The 22918-nt window shown below is 40.9% G+C and overlaps 2 protein-coding genes and 1 pseudogene across 2 annotated transcripts; 1 reads left to right on the top strand and 2 right to left on the bottom strand.

Annotated features, from left to right (window-relative positions):
* The first annotated feature begins 1293 nt into the window (after positions 1 to 1293).
* On the top strand, positions 1294 to 3119 carry DEFB127 (defensin beta 127). Its single transcript, XM_047853079.1, has 2 exons — positions 1294 to 1342; positions 2866 to 3119. The coding sequence occupies exons 1-2, from the start codon at positions 1294 to 1296 to the stop codon at positions 3117 to 3119; spliced, it is 303 nt and encodes a 100-aa protein (XP_047709035.1).
* A 550-nt stretch (positions 3120 to 3669) lies between these two features.
* On the bottom strand, positions 3670 to 19572 carry LOC125162902 (lupus La protein homolog; annotated as a pseudogene).
* A 146-nt stretch (positions 19573 to 19718) lies between these two features.
* DEFB128 (defensin beta 128) lies at positions 19719 to 21357 on the bottom strand. The gene is made up of 2 exons (XM_047853081.1): positions 21306 to 21357; positions 19719 to 20016 (listed from the first exon to the last, which is right to left on the bottom strand). The coding sequence occupies exons 1-2, from the start codon at positions 21355 to 21357 to the stop codon at positions 19781 to 19783; spliced, it is 288 nt and encodes a 95-aa protein (XP_047709037.1). The 3' UTR covers positions 19719 to 19780.
* Between the last annotated feature and the right edge of the window lie 1561 nt (positions 21358 to 22918).

Here is a 22918-nt window from a genome sequence, read left to right on the forward strand (position 1 = left end):
TAACTAGGGCTCCTATGTTCTTCTTCTTTTAGTCCTTTAATTCCTTGGACACCACAATCCTACATTAATGCAATTAATGTTGTGTACATTTCTGAATTTAGATAGACCAGTGTTGCCAGTGGCATTACACAAACACATACATTGATACTACCATAAATTCATGGAGATCACTCTCAATCTGGACATCTACACTGTCCAGATGCTATCGTATCAAATGCTTACAGCCAGAGCCTGAGTGAGAGACTGTTAAGTTAAGGGATGAGCGTAGAGATGGTTTAGAGATGGCATAATCTCCAGAAGCTTATTCTGTCAATATCAGTGCCCTGGTTGGGATCTAAAATGAGTTTCCATGATTCAAAACTATTTATTGATTGATCTTACAGACGAACATGACTAAAAGCAATTCAAAGGAAAGTCTTATCTTTCAAACGAGTTATAATGCAAGAGAAATCAAAGCCTGGGTAACAAAATCATTCGTGTAATTTCCAATACCTGCACTAATAGGAAATGTGTTGCTAAAGTAGCACATCCCCCAGAAGAAGTCTCCCCCAACCTCCTCCAAGAGAGAGACACTGAGATCCATGGACAAAGGGAATCTTCCCAGAGAACAGAATGGAAAAAATACAAATCGAAGAATTCTCTATGTTGGCAGGAGAGAAACCCTTGCTATTGTCCATCAGGACAATGCTATATGCTGTGTTACCTCTGTCTTTTCTCCCCCTTTCTGCTGTTTCTAGATGAAATTTTATTGTAGTCATCCTATTATTCCTCTATCATTGTATATTGCTTGTCTGTGAGTCATTAAATATATCCAGGATGTGAGGATGAAAGTGGGCTGCCATTTGGACAGACTGAAGTGATAGACACAACACCCAGAGATGCTACACTTAGCTGAATGCTGCAAATGGAGAATGCTTCATTGTTTGTATTCTTTTATTCATAACTAGATGTGAGCACATGTCTACCTTGGTCTAACAGGGCAGACAGCCAAAGTACAGAAAGCACAGATTATTCTCACCAGTAGTCTACAGCCTACAGAAAGCATCAGATAAGATGGGGTATAGAACATGCCGTGTCTCTGAATTCCACGTGGGGGAAAAGTGGGTAACCTCAAATTTCCTGTGCCCGCCCACATGGTACGAAGTCCACAGTTCAGAAGTTTGGGAACACACTTCGTATATGCCATCCGTTCTAGTCTGGTGCATAAGAATCCAAGTCTCTGAGGAAGGTGACATGGTGTGCAACCCACTGGACAAAGAGCTTTGGCTGCCACCTCCTGTGGGAAGCCTGGCCATGAAGCTCCTCCTGATCATTGCAATTCTGCTGTTCCAGAAGTCCTCAGGTAATCCAGAGCTTTCCAGGGACTCACCCAAATCAACAATGGGATGGAGTATTTCTAAGAACCAAGGGAATTTCATAAGTCATGGCAGGAGAAGATAGGCCCCCTTGGGAACTCACCAGAAATTCCTCACCAGAAATTCCCTGTCCCTGATGCCTTCTACCATGGTACTGTTCTTTAAAAAAAAAAAAAAGTATTGACAGAACTGAAAAGAAGCCATAATTTCCTCTGGGAAGGTGTCATTATAGAAAGGAGTGAGCCCATATCTAGGAATGCCCCTATTTATTAGGATACAGTTTTTACTCTGCCATCTAGCCATATTTTCTTCCACTCCAATATATATTTTAGTCTACAGTGTGTGGATAGTGGAAGAAGCACAAACTTTGGAGTCAGGTATGAGAAATATGCCTTCAATATCTACTGGCTGGTCAACTTTGGATAAATGGTAAAGGCTCTCTGAGCTTCAGTTCCCTCATTGTGGAGACAATGACACCTGGATCATAGGGGCTTTATTAAATAACATTTGTAAAACATCCAGCATAAGGCTTGGCCCATACTAAGAACGTAAAAATTCATTTTCTTTCCTCTTTCAAAAGCAGATCTCTTATATTTGGCTCGTACTATAGGATTAGAAGTGGTCTGTCCCCAGCCCCTCAAACTCCTAAGAATCAAAGGAATTCTGGAATCTGGGGTTGGAGGCAGCATCTTTGTTTTCAGTCTTCATCTTCTGGGGTCTATCTCAGGGGATTATATAAGTCCAGAAGCCAAAACCTGAACATCTTAACTCTGTAGATCACTAAAAGTATTTAGGTTCACTAAAGAAAAGGCTATATATCAAGGTGAGCAAAGTCTGGGACTGAACATTAGAGAAACTCTCGCTCTAGAAGTGGAAGAGGAATGAGGACTCAGAGAGGAGTAAAACAAGTTCAAGATTATTATGATGACATAGAAGTCAAAGGAAGACCTGCACTGGCAAAAATGTGCAATGCTGAGAATCGGGGAGGAGTATTACTGAGGGAAAAAAACACCTGACTGAACAACAAGACAGTCTTTCTTGATCATGGTAGGGAGTATGAACCCAAGAACACAGTCTGACTCAGACAGAAATACAGAGTAACAAATACTATTCTCTGGGCATTACAGGTGGGGCAGTGGTAGAGAAGTGGTGCCCTGCGGCACCCAAACAGTGGCAGATGTGCTGAGGTTCCCAAATGGAGTAATAGTTCCATACCCTGCAATCAAAGCTTCCGTTCCTTTATTTTCCCAGCAAGAGCTGATGCTTTGGGGGGAGTCCATTGGATGTTGGATGGAAGCCCAAAACCCAGGAGGAAATAAATATGAGCGATCAGTTAGACATAAACACTGAGGTTTACCTTCTTGGAGCATCCTCCATAGGATATTATGAATATATGCCTGCAGGTTTTCCATACACCTAATCCCTACAAACATCCTCTGTCTTCCCCATGACCAAAGTTGCCTTTTAGTCTCAAACACTGATCTTGGCCTATTGTTCTTTATATGCACAGTAACTGAACAACTTAAGAGATGCTGGGGTGAATGTATACGAGGATATTGCAGGAAAATATGCAAAATAAGTGAAATACGTGAAGTACTATGTGAGAATGGGAGATACTGTTGCCTCAATATCGTGGAATTGGAAGCACGTAAAAAAATTACAAAGCCACCTCGTCCAAAGCCAAGGACATATGCAGTGACTTTCCCTCAAGATTATGATATAAACATAGAAAATTATTCAAGACCCAAGGCAAACTCTACATGAATCAAGTACAATTTTCTGTTCCTTTACTTCTCAACCTATTCTAATAAAGTCAGCTGAAGAGGTCCACATCTTCTTCCTTCTGATTCCTTGACACCCCCCCCCACCCCAGAATGACCTTACAGTACATTCTAATAAAGCTCATTGCCAGTTTTCTGACTTGTTTGTTCTTTAATCAGAGATCGAACACTCAATACACCAAGTGATGAACTGATAAGGACAACTCAGAACCTCTCCCTTAGAAAGGGGATATAACCAGCACATAAAAAAACTATAGCAAGAAACTCAAGGAAGTTGTCATGGAATTCAGGAGAGGGAAAGGTGAAGCCAAGTATTCAGGGAAAATCACAAGTGAATTTAAGATTAAAGTGGTGCCTTATAAAACGTGTATGATTTCAACCGGTAAGTGTTAGTGAGAAGGCAATTTGCATGAACAGAACAAAATCAACAAATGGAAGGAACAGGACGTTTCAGAAGAATATACATGCACTTTGTTTGGTTGATGAATGGGTTCCCAAAGACAAACTATGGGGTAATCTAATTTATTTAGTTCCTATGCAAAAGCAGTGAGCTGTGAAGACAGAGATGAATAAAATTCCACTACTATGGAGCTCACTATATAAGGTAGAGGCAGAAATAAATACATAACTCCAAGACATAAGTTTTTAGTTATTCCTTTGTTGTTATTTTACGTGTTACCACTAGTAATGGATCCTTTTGGAGATTGGAGTCCTTTGAAGTTTGGAGGAAACGTAAAGGACTTAGGAATTGGTTTCAATTGCAGTATTGCATGAGACTTTATTGCTGTCTTGAAATACAAGATGACATAATGATAATTCATGTACACAGTCCACCTAATTCTTAAAGATATACCTTCTGGGTGTGATTCGCACGAAAAACGTCCTTTCCCACTACATTTCACATTCATTTTCCAGTTTTGTTCCTTACGTCATTGCACCAAGGTAACGTCCACCACACAAATTTGTGGCATATGCTCTCTTAATCACCCTCTTATCTCCCGTTCTAGGGCTGGGGCAGGGAATACACACGAGCCCAGAGCACCTTGCAATGCCAGAAAGCCAGGAAGTGTTTTAAAACTGAGAAGGCTGGGGCATGTTAATGGGACACAGGAGTTAGGTTGAAAGAATTCTGAACGACCAAAGTTGGGATGATTTGACTAACAAAATAAATAACGTAGCATTGGGTTGTAATACAATGTAGAAATACAATCCAGGAGTCCATACTGACCTGAAAAATTAAATAAATACCCCAGGCTAACGATGAGGAAAGCACCAGAAAAAAGAACCCAACCTGAGTGGCATTCTGCAAAATATCTGACCAGTACTCCTCAAACATGTCAAATTTGTCAAAAACAAGAAACTTCGGAGAAATTGTCACAACCAGAGGAGGCTGAGGAGACGTGACGACAACTAAAGGTAATGTGATATCCCGATGGGCTCCTGGAACAGGAAGAGGACATTAAGGAAACACTACTGAAGTTCGAATAAGTGTAGGGCTTAGTTAATGCTAATGCACTCAGCTGTGACAAATGCAACGTGACATATAAGATGTTAGCAGCAAGGGGAAACTGGCTAAGGAGTATACACAAGCTCTCTGTACTATCTTTGTAATTTTTCTATAAATCTAAAACTGTTCTTTAAAAAAAAAGTTTACTTAGATTTTAAAAGCTAAACACAAAACCAATTTGGTCACATTCTCTTTTTTCCTATCTAAGAGCCTCTCATGTTATTTCTTCCTTGAATGTTTGATAGAATCAACTGAGATTCAACTTCTTACAGGAATTTTTTTTAATTATAGGCTGTTTCTCTAAAAGCTAAAAGGACAATTGTAATGTTTTTAGTCGACTCATATTTTTGTTTTTATTGTTTCTCCCATTTTGCTCTGATTTTTAAATGTATCAGCCCTAAAATAACTTGTAATATCTTCCTTTTCTTTTTAATGCTTATTAAGATTTGTAGTGATGGGGTGCCTGGGTGGCGCAGTCGGTTAAGCGTCCGACTTCAGCCAGGTCACGATCTCGCGGTCCGGGAGTTCGAGCCCCGCGTCGGGCTCTGGGCTGATGGCTCGGAGCCTGGAGCCTGTTTCCGATTCTGTGTCTCCCTCTCTCTCTGCCCCTCCCCCGTTCATGCTCTGTCTCTCTCTGTCCCGAAAATAAATAAAAACGTTGAAAAAAAAAAAAAAGAAAAAAAAAAGATATGTAGTGATGTCTCCTTTTTAATTTCTGACATTATTGTTTTTTCTTGGTAAGTCTCACTATTTGCTTATCAATTTGATTAGTCTTTACAAAAACTAAATTTTATTTGTTAATTTTTGATCCAGCTTCCATTTCTTTAGTACTTTTATTAATGTTTTTATTTCCACTTGTTTTTCAACCAACTTCCAGTGCCATAAAATTCGCTGTTTTAGGTGTATTTCTACTTTCTTGGTTTTAACATGCTTTTCTTTTTCTAACTCTGTTAGGTGATGTTTATCTCTCTTATTTACAGCCTTTCTTTGTTTCAAATATGAGCATTTTAAAGCTACAAATTTCCTTCTATACACAGCTTTAGAAGTGTCCCACAAATTTTTGGCATATAGTACATTCATTCTTACGTTATGAACCTTCTCACTTTTCTTAGATGAGTACATAAATAGAACCTTGATTATATGAAGACAATGAGACATGGTAACCATGCAATTTTCTCCATTAATTATTATTACACGTATAGTAACATTACTTTGATGATATATAAACCAAAGTCAAACAACACAACTTGAAAACAAACAAAGAAATCATACACAGAAATGTTTACACACTTGTCCCTCATACAGTGTTCTCAATATGATCCTCTGTCTTGCCATGAGATTTTGTATGGCTTAAAAACTGACATTTGCTTTTCATTTATATCCACCTTTTTTATGATTCTTCTAGTCCTGGCTTTCCTAGATGAGTAAATTTTTTAAAAAATATTTTAGGGGCGGCTGGGTGGCTCAGTCAGTTGAGCGTCCGACTTCGGCTTAGGTCATGATCTCGCAGTCTGTGAGTTCGAGCCCCGCGTGGGGCTCTGGGCTGACAGCTCAGAGCCTGGAGCCTACTTTAGATTCTTTGTCTCCCTCTCTCTCTCTCTCTCTGCCCCTTCCCCACTCATGTTTTCTCTCTCTGTCAAAAATAAATAAAACATTTAAAATTTTTTTTTTAATTTTAGTTATCACCATCATTTACTAATTTATCTTTAAATGTCACCAAAAGTGACATTATATGTCACTTTTGATTCCAAAAGTGAAATTTTACCTTCAAGAAATATGTACATATGACATAGCAGGGAAAAATAGGATGAATTTTTTTTAACTGAATTCATTCAAATTACTTAAAATCTCATTGCATTATTCCAATTTTTCTCATTTTATTACAGACTGGCTCAAACTATATTACGAACTACATTGGGACCAATCAATCCACCTAAGAATTCAATTCTCTAGGAGCGCCTGGGTGGCTCAGTCAGTTGGGTGTCTGACTTAGCTCAGGTCATGATCTCATGACTCGTGAGTCTGAGTCACATCAGGCTCTGTGCTGACAACTCAGAGCCTGCTTCGGATCCTCTGTTCCCTTTTCTCTCTGCCCTTCCCCCATTCATGTGCTCGCTCTCAAAAATTAATAAACAAACAGCCAAACAAAAAGAATTCAATTATTTAGTTCTTAAATTCTTAGAATTAAAATTTATATAATTACTGATACTCGGGGGGCAGTAGTCTTCTGGGATGTATCCATTCTATCATGTTTTATCTTCTACAATCAATCTCTGAATCTAAATGTCTTTTCAGTTATTTTTTGGTCCATAGTTAGTTGTGGAGGTATTTGCTTAGTGTCTCCTCTATCTTAATAAAGAATGTGTTTTGCATACCTAATGGTTAATGGTTTTGTCATTTTTTTATCTACTTGTGACACATGGACTCATGGTCTTTTCTTGACCTCTGATAAATAGTGATCCCCAATGCCCCATTTAAAGACCATAATGTCAAAATATACTCAACACTTTTGGAAATTTCTATTCATATTCATATTGCTATGATGTCAATACCTCCCTAATTATTTGATATCCAAAATACGTAAGGAAATCATACAACTCAAAAGCAGAAACTCAAACAACCCAATTTCAAAGTGTGCAAAATACCTGGGTGCACATTTTTTCCGAAGAAGACATACAAATGGCCAACATGTACAAGAAAAAGTGCTAAACATCACGAGTCACCAGGGAAATACAAAACAAAACCATAATGAGGTATCATTTCACACCTTTTAGAACAGCCATCATCAGAAAGATAAGAGATATCAAGGGCTGGTAAGGATATGGAGAAAAGGAAACCCTAGTGTGACAGCTGGCGGAGAGGCAAATTGGCATAGCCACTGCGGAAAACAGTGTGGAAAGGTTTCCGGAAGGTTCCTCAAAACCTTCTGGAAGGTTCCTCAAAAAACTAAAAATAGGGACAGATGGTAGCTGCACTTGTGGTGAACATGGTATAATGTATAAACTTGTCAAATCATTCAGTGGTACACCTGAAACTAATGTCACATCGTGTGTCAACTATACTCAAAAACAAAAAAACAAGAAACCTAGTTGAATAAACCTACCTAAAAAAATAATAATATAAAGTTGAAAATGAAAAGAAAAAGAACTACCATGTGATCTAGCAATCCTACTTCTGGTTATATATCCAACGGAAATTTTAAAACTTTTTTTTTTTTAAGTAGGCTCCACTCCCAGTGCAGAGTCCAATGTGGGGCTTGAACTCATGACCCTGAGATTAAGACCTGAGCTGAAATCATCACTTAACCGACTGAGCCACCCAAGTGCCCCTAAAACTATTTTAAAGAGATGTCTGCACTCCCATGTTCATTGCAATATTATTTACAATGGCCAAGACGTGGAAACAACCTAAATATTTGTCAATGGATGAATGAATAAAAAAAAATGCGACATAGATACACATACACATACACACACACACACACACACACACACACACACACACACCGGAATACTATTCAGCTTTAAAAAATAAGGAAATCCTGCCATTTGCAACACAGATAGGCCTCAAGGGCTTTATGCCAAGTGAAATAATTCAGACAGAAAAAGACAAATACCCAGTGATCTCATTTATACGTAAAACCTGAAAAAGTCAAACTCACAGGAACAGAGAATAGAATTGTAGTTTTAAGAGCTGGGGTGGAGGAAATGGGAAGACGTTGGTCAAAGGGTACAAACTTTCAGTGATAAGATGACTAAGCTCTGGGGCTGTAATGTACAGCATGGTGACTACAGTTAATAATACTATGTTAGATACTTGAACATTGCTAAGCCAGTAGATCATGAATGTTCTCACCACACAAAAACAGAATAATTATTATGTGAGGTGATAACTAACCTTATTGTGGTAGTCACTTTGTAATATATATACATGTTTCAGATCACCACATTGCACACCCCAAACTTATACAATGCCACCTGTCAATTCTATCTCAGTAATGCCGGGCGGTGGGGGGTGGGGGGGTGGGGGGGGTGGGGTGGAATTGGGCAGTAGGAGGTCCCTGAAGAGCGTCTCAAAGAATCCCTCAGGTACCCCATGAACAAGCTAGGATTTGAACACCTGCCACACAAAACACATCAGTTACCTCACAGAGCACGAGCATGTTGCAGTGCTGGCCCAGTCGCATAAAGAGGGATTTACACGTTCCTTCTCTCCTCCCCAGAGACAGTAACCCATGGAAGATGGAGTAGAAATGGGTAGGGGAGAGTCCTTCACATAGCTGACACCGAGAGTGGATCACTTTTTATTGCCACGCAATAAAATACAACATACAACAAAATCTGCCTGTAATAATCACGTAAAAATTAGCAATAATTTTCATTAATTTATTTTCTTTTATGTTGAGGGAGAGCGAGCAAGCGCATGAGTGCACAAGTGGGAGAGGGGCAGAGGGGGAGGGAGAGAGAGAATCTTAAGCAGACTTCGAGCCCAGCACAGAGCATGATGCCAGGCTCAATCTCATGACTGTGAGATCATGATTGAGCCAAAGTCAAGAGTTGGACACTTAACCGACTGAGCCACCCAGGCATCTCTATTTTTTTTATTTTAAAATAAGACCTTGGGGCACGTGGGTGGCTCAGTCGGTTAAGCATCTGACTTCAGCTCAGGTCATGATCTCATGGTTCATGGGTTCGAGCCCCATGTCAGGCTCTGTGCTGACAGCTCAGAGTCTGGAGCCTGCTTCGGATTCTGTGTCTCCCTCTCTCTCTCTGCCCCTCCCCCCCTTTTCAAAAATAAAAACATTAAAAACATTTTTTAAATAAATAACTAAAATAAAACCTAAAAGAAGAATAAATTTCAATCTTAAATATACAATTCAAATCCATAAAAATATTTCATATATGAATTAAAATTGGTACTAACCATACTAAAATATTACAACTTGCATTCTCTTTCACTGTTTGGATAAACACAAAAGTGATCACACAGAATGACAGAACTGAAGTAACTAACACTAGTGCTCTTTCTTTGTATCTTTACAATCACTCCAGGATCAGTGTTAAGTTCAAATCCACTATTTACACACGGAAATAGATAGTACTTGAGGGTTTGGAAACATCAACGGGACCTGAAGCAAGCGGAATCATTATGAACTGATTCCTAAAACAATGCATGTATCAGAATCCGCGTATACCAATGCAGACTGTAAAACTTGGAGTTCTCTAAGTTCTAGAGTTCTCCCTGTAGAATATAATGTTTATTAAATCATAAATAATTTTAAAATGTGCCAATTTGGTGCTTACATATCACTGCGAAAACATATACATTATTTAGAGAACAGTCTTGAAGATTGACATTACCAGACATCAAGATTTACTATAGAGCTACAGTAATCAAGATGGTGTGGCATTGTTGAAAAAGACAAGCAGATCACTAGAACAGAATAGAGAGCCCAGAAATAGACCCACATACTTATAGTCAACTGATCTTTGCCAAAGGAGGGAAAGCAATTCAATGGAGAAAAGATAGTTTCTTCAACAAATGGTGCTTAAACAACTAGACATCCACATGCAAAGAAAGAAAAGTGAAAAAACAGGGCTCGTGGGCAGACTGCAGGACAAAGGATGATGTTGGAGATGTGGGCGAAGGAGACCAATGGACTAATAGGGCAGGGGCTAGTAGACCATTTTCATCTTTAACTGAAGAGGAATAGGAAGCGAAGCCACTAAGAATTTTAAGCAGGAAAAAAAATAATAAAGTCACCAATGGAAAGATTAAAAAAAATTTTTTTTAAGCAGGGAATAACGTGGTCAAGTCTGCACTTTTTAAATTGCTCTGGGGGCGCCTGGGTGGCGCAGTCGGTTAAGCGTCCGACTTCAGCCAGGTCACGATCTCACGGTCCGGGAGTTCGAGCCCCGCGTCAGGCTCTGGGCTGATGGCTCAGAGCCTGGAGCCTGTTTCCGATTCTGTGTGTCCCTCTCTCTCTGCCCCTCCCCCGTTCATGCTCTGTCTCTCTCTGTCCCAAAAATAAATAAACGTTGAAAAAAAATTTTTAATTGCTCTGTATTGAGTGAATAAAATGCATTGAAACTGGGAGAAAATAGGGAGAGAACAGATACAAGGTATAACAATGGGCCAGGAGACAGGTGGCTTGGACCAAAGTCAAGATAGTGAAGATGGAACAGAGTGGGTAGATTTGAGAGGTATTTAGTAGCTATGATTTATAGTAGTTGATTATTCACTGGAGGTGGTGGGAGTGAGGATGACTCCCTGGTTTCAGCCCACAGTGACATGAGAAACTGGGTGGTGGTGACGTCATTCCCTGAAGGATAGTATATGTCCTTGTGTTGTGTCACTATCCCAACATCAGCTGCTGATGTAAGTCCCTTAAATGAACTCTGGAAGCCATGGATTGAGCCAGTAATACAGTTTTAACAGTTACGGCAGAGTTGACAAATGAAGCTCAGTGAGATCCTGACAATACACCAAACTGACAGCAGCATCCGACACTGGATGTGTATAGTAAGTCTGTTGAAATAATAAATAAATCTTCCTTAGTTTAAGCTACTATAGAGGGTGCTGATTCTGCTTCCTTCCATACAGTCGCCCAAGTCACCTACCGTCCACTGACCTTGCTACAATTTCATGCCCCAATTCACTCTCTGCCTCACCTAGCCCACTCTTAGAGGGAAAGGTGACTGTGTCTTCTGTGCCTGGGAATGTGGTGTGATCACATTGAAGTGGCTCTGAAGCTGAGACATTGCCCTGAGAAATATCGAATTTTTTCCTTGAACTATAACCCAAGAGCGGTGTCTCTCGTTTCCTCAAAAATCAAGCACTGTAGGTTGTAGTGCAGTGTCTCCTCACAATACGCCTGTTCCCTTTCTAGTGGGATCTCTAAGGCTAGGCCAATTACTCTGATTCTGTCCCTGAAAATCTACTCTAGTTCCAGCCACATTAAAGGAAGAATTCTTTATTCTTGCTCCTGAATTCTTATTTCAAAACTAGTGTCATGGACAACTGTCAGGGTATTGGCTTCTAAACACTTCTTCAACACAATTCTTATTTTGGTTGTAGGAATGAGTCTGTGCAATCCAAAGTTGTTAAAAACAAACAAAAAAAAAAAAAACAAAGTTGCTCCTAGGGTGCAGACATGTGACCTAGACTATTATCAATAATGGTGCTATGAACACAAGTCTTTATGTGGAAGTATGTTTTCATTTCTCTGCATATATAACTAGAAGTGCAATTGCCAGATCGTTTAAATCTATGTTTAACATTTGAAGAACCACCAGATTGTTTTTCCAATATGGCTGCACCATTTTATATCCCCACCAGCAGGGTATGAGGGTTCCAAGTCCTCTACATCCACACTGAGACTTGTAGGGGCACCTGGGTGGTTCAGTTGGTTAAGCATCCAACTTTGGCTCAGGTCATGATCTCACGGTTCATGAGTTCGAGCCCCACATCAGGCTCTGTGCTGATAGCTCAGAGGCTGGAGCCTGCTTCCGATTCTGTGTCTCCTTCCCTCTCTGCCCCTCCCCCGCTCACACTCTGTCTCTGTCTCTCTCAAAAGTAAACGAACATTAAAAACATTAAAAAAAAAACTTGTTATTATCTGCCTTTCTGATTATGGCAATCCCAGTGAGAGTGAAATGGCATGTCATTATGATTTTGACTTGCATTTACCTGATGGCTAGTGATGTTGCGTATTTTTTTTCATGCATTTACTGGTCATTTGTGTATCTTCTTTGGAGAAATATCTATCAGATCTTTTGTCCATTTTTTTCTTTTTATATTGTATATATATTTTATTAGTTTGTACTAACACATTCTCATTGCTTATAAAAGCAATTTAGTGGAAGAATCTTTCTTTTGATACTTAAATCATCTAAAATAACACAAAGGGCGCCTGGGTGGCTTGGTCGGTTAAGCGTCCGACTTTGGCTCAGGTCATGATCTCACGCTCCATGGGTTCAAGCCCCACAACGGGCTCTGTGCTGACAGCTCAGAGCCTGGAGCCTGTTTCCGATTCTGTGTCTCCCTCTCTCTCTGCCCCTCCCCCGTTCATGCTCTGTCTCTCTGTCTCAAAAATAAATAAAACATTAAAAAAATTTTTTTTTAAATATGCAAATCTTCTCTATGGTCTGTTCATCTAAGCTGCCCCAAAATTTCATCAAGCATCCAATCTTTTCTGCAAGAGATTTCATTTCAGCACTTTCTGCTAACTTTTGTTTTTCTTCTTTCTCTTGTTTGGGATATAATTTAGCCTCTTCATTTTGCCTTCTTTCTTCTTCTTTTTCCTTTTCTTTCTCCTCCTCCTCCTCACCATCCTTCTCCTTCTCCCTACCCTCCTCCTTCACTCCCTCTGCCTTTTTTTTCTCTTTCTTCTTCTCTTCTGCTTCTCCTTCCAAAGTAGTCTTCCTTGAAAAGTATTATCAGGGGGCGCCTGGGTGGCGCAGTCGGTTAAGCGTCCGACTTCAGCCAGGTCACGATCTCGCGGTCCGTGAGTTCGAGCCCCGCGTCAGGCTCTGGGCTGATGGCTCGGAGCCTGGAGCCTGTTTCCCCTTCCAAAGTAGTCTTACTTGAAAAGTATTATCAGGTCCCTGTCTTTGTTCTTCTGTCCAGGAGTCTCAACAAACTTCTTAGATTCAATAGTATCAAACACAGCATATATTGATCCCTTAAATACTTGGTGCAATGTTCTTTTCATCTGAATATTTAGTATTTGGCCTTTATCTCTGATCACCCTTGTATGTCATCAAGAGTTGCATCAGTTGGGAAGTTTTTAATATAAACAGATCTTTTTTGCTGTCGTTTTTATGCTCATCAGTCACTTCAAGATGAGGTTTGCTTGGAAATCTTCTGATCTTAGTTTCAGCTTCACTTATTTCCATGAGTCCTGCTCTTGGTTTGCTCAATGCTTCTATAATGGTTAGATGGTTAGATGAATTTTATCATTATCTTTAAAGGTAACCAACCCTTATTCAGTTTGATCCATGCCTTTAAGATTTTATCACGTGGCACACTGAAGTCACCAAAATCTTACTCAATTTGATGACAGATTTTGGCCTCCAGAGCAGCCTTCCCCCCCACCCCCCATTATCACCATTTCACCCATTCTGGCTGTCTTTAAGGTCCCGTTCCACAGACCTGTGGTCACTAACGGTGACAACAGACGGCTATGTATCCACTTCCCAGCACTACCAGTTGCCCTAATGCACATAAAGATGGGGGCCATTTTCTGTATGCTTTTTAAATAATTTTTTTTTCAACTTTTATTTATTTTTGGGACAGAGACAGAGCATGAATGGGGGAGGGGCAGAGAGAGAGGGAGACACAGAATCGGAAACAGGCTCCAGGCTCCGAGCCATCAGCCCAGAGCCTGACGCGGGGCTCGAACTCACGGACCGCGAGATCGTGACCTGGCTGAAGTCGGACGCTTAACCGACTGCGCCACCCAGACGCCCCTTTTCTTTTTTTTTTTTTAAACAATTTTTCTGTATGCTAAAAAGCATTGGGTTGTCTTTTTTTTTATTGAGATGCAATAGGTCTTTATATATTCTAGATACAAGTCCCTTATCAGATACATGATTTGCAAAAATTTTCTCCCATTCTGTGGATAACCTTTACATTTTCACCATGATGTCCTTTGAAGCCCCACAGTTTCTAATTTGGGTAATGCCCAATATTCACTGTACATTAGCTTTTTAAAATAAAGATTGGCTTTGTGCGAACTTTGGGGGATATTCTGTGTGTCTGTGTAAGTCATTAATTGCATATTACTTAACATATGCTTTTTGGGGGCACCTGGATGGCTGAGCCAGTTAAGCATCTGACTCAATTTAGCTCAGGTCATGATCTTACAGTTCATGGGTTCGAGCCCCACATCAGGCTTTGCACTGATAGCATTCGAAGCCTGCTTGGAATTCTCTCTCTCCTCTCTGCCCCTTCCCCCACTTGCATGTGCATTCATTCTCTCTCTCTCTCTCTCTCTCTCTCAAAATAAAGAAATAAACTTTAAAAAAATAAATAGGGGTGACTGGGTGGCTCAGTCGGTCAAGTGTCCGACTTTGGCTCAGGTCACAATCTCACGGTTCGTGGGTTCGAGCCCTGCGTCGGGCTCTGTGCTGACAGCTCAGCCTAGAGTCTGCTTTGGACTCTGTGTCTCCCTCTCTCTCTGCTCCTCCCCCACTCATGCTCTCTCTCTCTCTCTCTCTCTCTCTCTCTCTCTCTCTCTCTCAAAAATAAACATTAAAAAATGGGTTTTTTTTATTTTTTTTATTTTTTTTTCAACGTTTTTATTTATTTTTGGGACAGAGAGAGACAGAGCATGAACGGGGAAGGGGCAGAGAGAGAGGGAGACACAGAATCGGAAACAGGCTCCAGGCTCCGAGCCATCTGCCCAGAGCCTGATGCAGGGCTCGAACTCACGGACTGCGAGATCGTGACCTGGCTGAAGTCGGACGCTTAATCGACTGCGCCACCCAGGTGCCCCTAAAAAATGTTTTTAATAAAAAAAATAAATAAAATGTGGTTTTTCTAGGAGGGAGGGAGCTTTCCCAGCATGGCAATGCTTATACCAGTAACCTTAACTAAAGAATACAGATACATTACTAAATTTACATTTTACTACTTCAAACTGGTTAACTATACTTTAACTATACATCGTAATCCATTTTTATTTGTAGAAGTTATAGGTAATTGCCTTCCAACCCTTACCAGGTTGAAAGATAGCAAAAAAAAAAAAAAAAAAAAAAAAAAAAACCTGCTACAAGACAGCTGTACTATCATTTCTGTGCTTCCATTTAGACATAAGGTAGTGATTTCAGATGTACGTAACTCTTACATGACCTGATTCTTGGACTCAGGAAATATTACTTAATGGCATCTGGGCTTTTCACATTTATCTATAACCTGCACTATTTGGGAGGGATTATTTAATAATATCCGAATTATTATTCCATACAATCATTTTCCACTCGTTTGATCGTGTTTTCTTTTTTTTTCTTGTTTATGTTTATTTAGTTTGAGAGAGGGAGAGAGAGAATGAGTAGGGGAAGGGCAGAGAGAGAGGGAAAGAGAATCCCAAGCAGGCTCCATGCTGTCAGTGCAGAGCCTGACCTGGGGCTCAATCCCACCACCATGAGATCATGATCTGAGCCAAAATCAAGAGTCAAACACTTCACCAACTGAGCCACCCAGGTGCTCTGATCATGCTTTCTAATATTTATTGGCTATTTTTAGAAAGCTTGAAAAGTATCACACTGGGTCAATGAATATCTACATATTCCCAAGGGCCACTGAGTAATCGAAGCTAAATTAGAACTACAAACACAAAATATCATCATAAAGTTGCTTTGAACATGGCGTCCCTTAAGTACTTGGTTATCTCTAAAACTAGTTGTTGGGCATAGAGCCCGACACAGGGCTCGAACTCACAGACCGCGAGATCATGACCTGAGCTGAAGTTCGATGCTTACCACTGAGCCACCCAGGCGCCCCACCCTAGTCTTTACTAATTAAGTATTACTAATGAGCAAACCTTCTATTTATACTTCTGTGCCTGAAAACTTGCCCTATACACAATTTTCATGTCTTAGATATGAGGTCATAGGAACATACGCCCACTCAAGCCCACCTATCATAAGAAATGTTAGTAATTACATGAGGCCTAAAGGTCTAGAACCAGTAACTAGAAATCTCTCTCCCTCTCTCTCTCTCTCCCTCCCTCCCGCCTTCCCTCCCTCACTTTCTCTTTCTATCTTTTCCTATTCATCAGTGCACCAGGACCCAATTTGGATATCCAAAAGAGTTCAGTCTCTACATATACATCTGCCATCCACCCTGGTCCAATTACTCGTAGTCAAAATAATAAGGTTCTCTGGCCCTTACTCTCTTGCCAAGGCATATTGAAATAGATTCCCTGGGGGCGCCTGGGTGGCGCAGTCGGTTGAGCGTCCGACTTCAGCCAGGTCACGATCTCGCGGTCCGTGAGTTCGAGCCCCGCGTCAGGCTCTGGGCTGATGGCTCAGAGCCTGGAGCCTGTTTCCGATTCTGTGTCTCCCTCTCTCTCTCTGCCCCTCCCCTGTTCATGCTCTGTCTCTCTCTGTCCCAAAAATAAATAAAAACGTTGAAAAAATAAAAAAAAAAATGAAATAGATTCCCTGAGAAAGGCTATGAGCAAACTTTCTAAGAAGGTGTGAATATGGATGGGAAATGATTACTCTCTCTGGCACCTTTCATGATCATTGTCCAAGACCGCCCCCCCCCCCCAAAGAGATTAGTGGTCCCAAATGCTGAGACTTCTTAGAAAAATGTATCTGGAACATTCTGGAAATTTCACAATATTCTATAAGTAAGACTTCGGAGAGTGTTCGAAGATCCAAAAGAAATAAGGCACTAATAATATCGCCTGTGCCACAGGAGACATAATAAAAGTATCGAATTTCAACTTAACTTTGTATATAAAAATAAGGACCAAAAAACATGTATCTAACAATACTGACCACATCCATTCTTCTATGACTATAAAGGGGATACAAAAAGTATCATAGGGGGAAAGTCCAAGCAAAGATTAGGTCCACCACTCAAAGCGGAGTTTGAGGCTTGATTTATCTGTTCAGTTCATTACGCCTCGCTCCTGACTCAGGCAACACTTCACTGGTTGATCTGAAACTAAGCCAAAACAGATTCGTGTATCTAATTTATCAATGGACTCATACAGAATAGAGGACACACATAGATTAAAGACAATGGACAAGATCCCTCTTCATCCCATGGTGACAAAATGGACCCTCCCTAAAAATGCCTCTGGTGATCCACAGTGACGGAATACTGAAAAAGAGGGGCTTATGAAGTATTGAGATAAAGAACGGGCTTTCTTATCTGGGCCCCTTGAAAAACCCCTCTGAGAGTTAGACTGAAACAGTCATACATTAGTTCCTATGGCGAAATCATCAACAAAATAATTTCTAAATTTCTACAATTTAGTCTGGTCCTGGTTTCCTGTACATGTCTCCAGAATTCTCAAAATCCACAACAACTAAAAATAAGATCTTCGTAGATTCTTAAAATGTTAATGTATCCACCTAAATATGTGTCTCTCTGTTGTCCCAGTGAGACAAGCTGGGTGCTGTGCATGGAGGGATAAGGCCCATTGATTTCTTTATCTCAGATGAGCAAATGTCAGCTCCACAAAAGTTATTTCTGGCCAATACTTTAACCAAGCAACATTAATGGATGTCACCACAAAATATTCTGTTCTGTTCATCTGGAGGGCATCATCACTTACTGAAAGTTTGCCTCGCTCATAAGAAGCTTCTTAAATATGTCTCTCTCATGTATGAGGCTTTAAATTCCACAGTTATTTATTTATTTATTTGCAGTTTTTATTGAGGTGGAATTGACTTACAAATTGTAAGATATTTAAAGTGTACATCATGGTGCTTTGATATATGTGTATGGCATGAAAGGACTCTCTCCCCATCTAGTTAATTAACACACCCATTACCTCTTCATCTTGACCTAGTGGTTTGGGGGGTTTTGGTTTTGGTTTTTTGTTTTGTTGCGAGTGTATGTGAGAAAAAGAGAGAGAACACTTAAGTCCTACCGTCCTAGCCCATTTCAATTATAGGACATAGTGTGCTCAGCTATGGTCACTGAATTTCACATCAGACCCTCAGACCTCATTCACCTTGAAACTGAGAGCTTGTAAATTTCACTGTTCACAAACTATTGAATATGTAACGGTTTTAAAGATTCTAAGAGTAATAGAGCCTTAAAATTGTGTCAACTGAATGTTCAAATTGCTACTAAAAAAGGAAATGGACCATACACATTAAATGAGCTTCAAATGACGTACAGGTGTCCCCCACTTTTTGAAAGTTCCCAGTTACGCGACTTCACTTCTACAAAACACCTGCATTACTACCTGTTTTCACTAACTGCAAGAGATCTGAAGAAGATATTGCCTGCTGCATTAAAAAGGCAAAAAGCAAAAATAGCACCCAATGTTGGTTTTGCAGCAAACCATTACAGAGGCTGTGGGCACCGTGGGCAGTGAGAGTGGACACCCCCGCAACACCGCCCTTCCCCCCCCCCACGCCCCGCCAAGCTCCTTTCCGAGGACCTACATTCAGCATCTCAGCATGAAACCATCATAGCTTTGAACTGTGTCTGGGCGCATCAGTGCTTTATCTTGATTTATTCTGTGCATCCTTAGCAAGATGTGTCCAAAGGTATCTGAAAAGCCTAAGAGTGGTTATTTTTTGGGTCCAGCACACTCAAATACTTTTCCATATAAGTTCGTGGTAATTGCTTCTTCACTTTACACCATTTTGGCCTATGAAAGGTCTCATAGGATCAACTCTACTTTTGGACAGGAGGGGTAACCTGTATTGGAACTACCACTAGCTGTCATTACTGTCCATTAGACCTGGCCAATAAATGCTGCGAAAATATTCCAATATCATGCCTTCTTCTAATGAATTCTTGGTTGTTAGCCAAACCCCCTGTATTCACCCTCCCCCCCCCCGCCCCCGCACACAAAGTTGGGATATTTAGATCTGCTTAGACTAAGAGTAGGGCACCTGGGTGGCTCAGTCGGTTAGATGTCCAGTTCCTGATTTCGGCTCAGGTCATGATCTCAGGGTCATGAGGTGGAGCCCCATGGTGGGCTCCCAAGTGGGCACAAAGCTTGCTTAAGAGTCTGTCTCTCTCTGCCCCTCCCCCTCTCACGTGCGCAAGTGCATGCTCTCTCTCTCTTTCTCAAAAACAAAAACACATAAATAAAAGAGGAGTAATATTTGAAATGCTATGAAATTGCAGACGATGCAGAAAAGTTAGGTGGCTAACTTCCACCTCTCCCAACATGTTCTTTTCATCTCTACGTCACCCACGTTACCAGCGTGATGAATGCCTGGAACATGATAACTATTCCTTTATGTTTAAAGTGTTCAAAAAAATAAGTGAATACATTAATAAATAAATCCAGAGCAAAGCAAAAAAAAAAAAAACTTTATTATGTGGAGAATCAAGGTCACAGAAGAAGTAGATACATCTCTTGCCCCAGCATGTCGGAAGAGGTGGCGTTTTTGGTTTAAGAAGAGTGGAGACCAGCGGAGCCAGCCCCTGATTCATATCTGGATTGTAAGAAGTGTGGTAGTGGGTAAAATAACATAGTCCGTCTTCCCATCAGGCTGTACCAAAAAGGAAGGTGACTTTGGGGCTTTCTTGTGTTTTTTGTTTTCGCCTTCATTAACACAACATAATTTCCCATTTCGACATGCCACTTCATAGATCTCCCCCATCTCGCATTTCTTCCGGCAGTAGCCTGTTATATTACTAAAGCATTTCCTGGGTCGTGCCGTATCTGTGCACAGAAAACAACATTGGACGCAGATTAGTTCCGGAGGCAGAGTAGAAGGCGTGTGTGGTTCCCGTAAGTTTTGGCCTCCTGTGGTTCCAAAGTCAACCTTATGCTGGTGAGAGAAAACGAAGCGCCTCCTCCTGGAAAATCATCCCAAATTAAGGACATCAAAGCCCCAGGCTCCTAGCCAATACCCAGTTATCTCTGAGAACATCAGAACCTATATGACCAGAAAAGAGAGACCAACGCATGGTTATCAACTGTTGTTATGTCCCACCCCTGGACTCTGGCAAATCTGACTCTGTCTCCCATGCTCCAAAGTCAGTACTCGCTCAGCCTTACCCCGGTCCAGTGTCCCCAGAGAGTGCCAACTTGCCACCGTGGCATGACTCAAAGCCAAGTTAACCTTTAAAAGAGTATCACAGACAGGGCTTTTTAAGTTAAGAGAGACAGTGGGTTTCACACTCATTGACACGGGCAGCAGAAATCTCCCTTTGCCAACACCTCGTGGGTCTCCGCAATAAATGCTGCAGAGAACTTCCTTTATCCAGCCTCTGTGTCTTCATAACCATGCTCCTCCTGGCTCTGCTCTCTCTCCCACTCTCTCTCTCTCTCTCTCTCCTCCTTTTTGTCTCAAATAAATGTGTTGCCCAGGGAATCAAACCCAATTCCATGAGTACTCATCTCCCTAGAGATCCAAACTATTCGGAGTATTGTACTGAGGTCCTAAATCGCCTGTTTCTAATTCTTTATTTGCCCCTGTACCCATATTTGGACAAGCTCACAGAACAAAGAGGGAGAAAAGAGACATTTCCTCACATGAAATTCAATCATTATGAAACTGGGTCATCCATACTCAATCGACAGATGAGAAAACTGAAATTCAAAGGGAATAATTAGCTCGGTTCATACAACTAACCAGTGATCGAGATATATTTTAACCTCACATCTACATGATTCCAAAGCTTGTACTGTTCTCATTACTGTTGTAGCATAGGCTGAAAATGAGTTTGGATGGAAAAAGGCATGGTGAGGTTCCTGTGTGAAAACTATGTTCAATTGCAAAGATCATTCTAGAGGATGCGTTCATGCCTCCCTTTGGAAAGGACTTCCAAGAGTACAGCCCTGATGTCTTCTTACCACCCTGAATGCTTTCTTCTAAGACACAGACTCAGGGAGAGTGGGTACTTTTGATGACATTGGCAAGACAGCAACAATCTGAAGGCCCTGGCCCCGCTCCTACAGACAGAGTAGTATCTCCTAGGGTTTCATGGTACATTTGGACAAGTTACCTGCTGGTAGGACCTCAAAGGGCAGCATAATGAGAACCAGAAACAGCTTCATGTTTACAGACTTCCCAAGAGAAACAGGCAGCACAATTTCGTTGCCCAGCGATCTCTGTCACACACGGTCTTTCAAGAACAAAACTAGAGTTTTGGGTGCTATCAGCATTCTGAGCTCTCGTTTTAACCCATATGGACGGACAGGAAATCCAAGCCTAGCCTACCTTCATTCCCATATTTGGAGTTCACAGTTACAGAATGTTCCATCGCATCACACCCACTCTTCTTTACTCAGGATGTGAGCTCCCAGAGAGCAGGAACATTGATTTCTCCACCTGGGCCATCAGCCCAATTGGTTGGTCATATGTCCTTATTTGTGTGAGTCGGTCCTAGTTTATTCCTCTTGTTCCAATGTCCCATCCAGCTGGTGCCAACTTTTACTCGCAAAAGTAACCCATTCGGAAGATTAAGTAAATCATTAGCCGATAAAGGCAGACACATACACACATCCGGTAGCAATTTTTTTACTGTATGAAACTGTTGTAGGAAAAATAGTATTTTTACGTATGAAACTTCCAGAAAGTCATCTAGTCTTAATGCATCTTAAGACGGCCTTAAGGTTTGCCCAGATAAATTGGTATTACTTTGGAGTCTCCAATGAAGTCTTCTCCAGTACAGAGCAATTCTACAAATGAAGTCTTTCAAAAGAGCAAATTAAAAAAAAAAAAGAAAAAAAGATCAGATCTCATTAGCGCAGTGTTCAACTCATTGTGAACTAGCCCCTGCTAGTCTCTGCTCACCTCTCTAGGCATTTTAGAGAACCACTTATGTTTCTGCCAAATTGGTGTGGGTGCCTCACCCCAACTTGTTACTTCCACAACCTGTTTCTTTGCACATTTAAATCTCTCTTGGGGCGCCTGGGTGGCTCAGTCGGTTAAGCGGCCGACTTCGGCTCAGGTCATGATCTCGCAGTCTGTGAGTTCGAGCCCCGCGTCGGGCTCTGTGCTGACGGCTCGGAGCCTGGAGCCTGTTTCGGATTCTGTGTCTCCCTCTCTCTGACCCTCCCCCATTCATGCTCTGTCTCTCTCTGTCTCAAAAAATAAACATTAAAAAAAAATTAAAAAATAAATAAATAAAAAATAAATCTCTCTTCACAAATTTATATCATGCTCTCCCATCCTGTCCATCAAGCTGGCCCTGTTGAGCTCCTAATTTTCCTTCCAAACCGAGTTCAGTCATCTCCACATCTGTGAAAGTTTCCCTTGACCCAACTAAATATGCTGCAAACTCCCTTCTTTTGTCAACACTGTATCTTGTCCATATTTTTGGTGGCGGTCACAATACGTCACGTTCCAATTATTTGTTCATCTGTAATAATCTATGAGCCCCTCAAGGGCAGGCCACTGGCCTTGTTCAATTTGGAGTTCTTAATGCATAACACAAAACCCATGCTATATTCTCAGTGTGTAATTACGGAATGAATGATTGCAAAGAACCAAACAAATTATTGCTCTATAAAATACCCAAGACAGTAATGAAGTTAATTAAGACATTTCCTAAAGAATTCTGTTTACCATGTTTTCCAATTTCTGGACACCAGAACTTTGAATTTACAGTAATTA

The sequence above is a fragment of the Prionailurus viverrinus genome, chromosome A3, assembly GCF_022837055.1.
Source record: "Prionailurus viverrinus isolate Anna chromosome A3, UM_Priviv_1.0, whole genome shotgun sequence".
Classification (NCBI taxonomy): domain Eukaryota; kingdom Metazoa; phylum Chordata; class Mammalia; order Carnivora; family Felidae; genus Prionailurus; species Prionailurus viverrinus.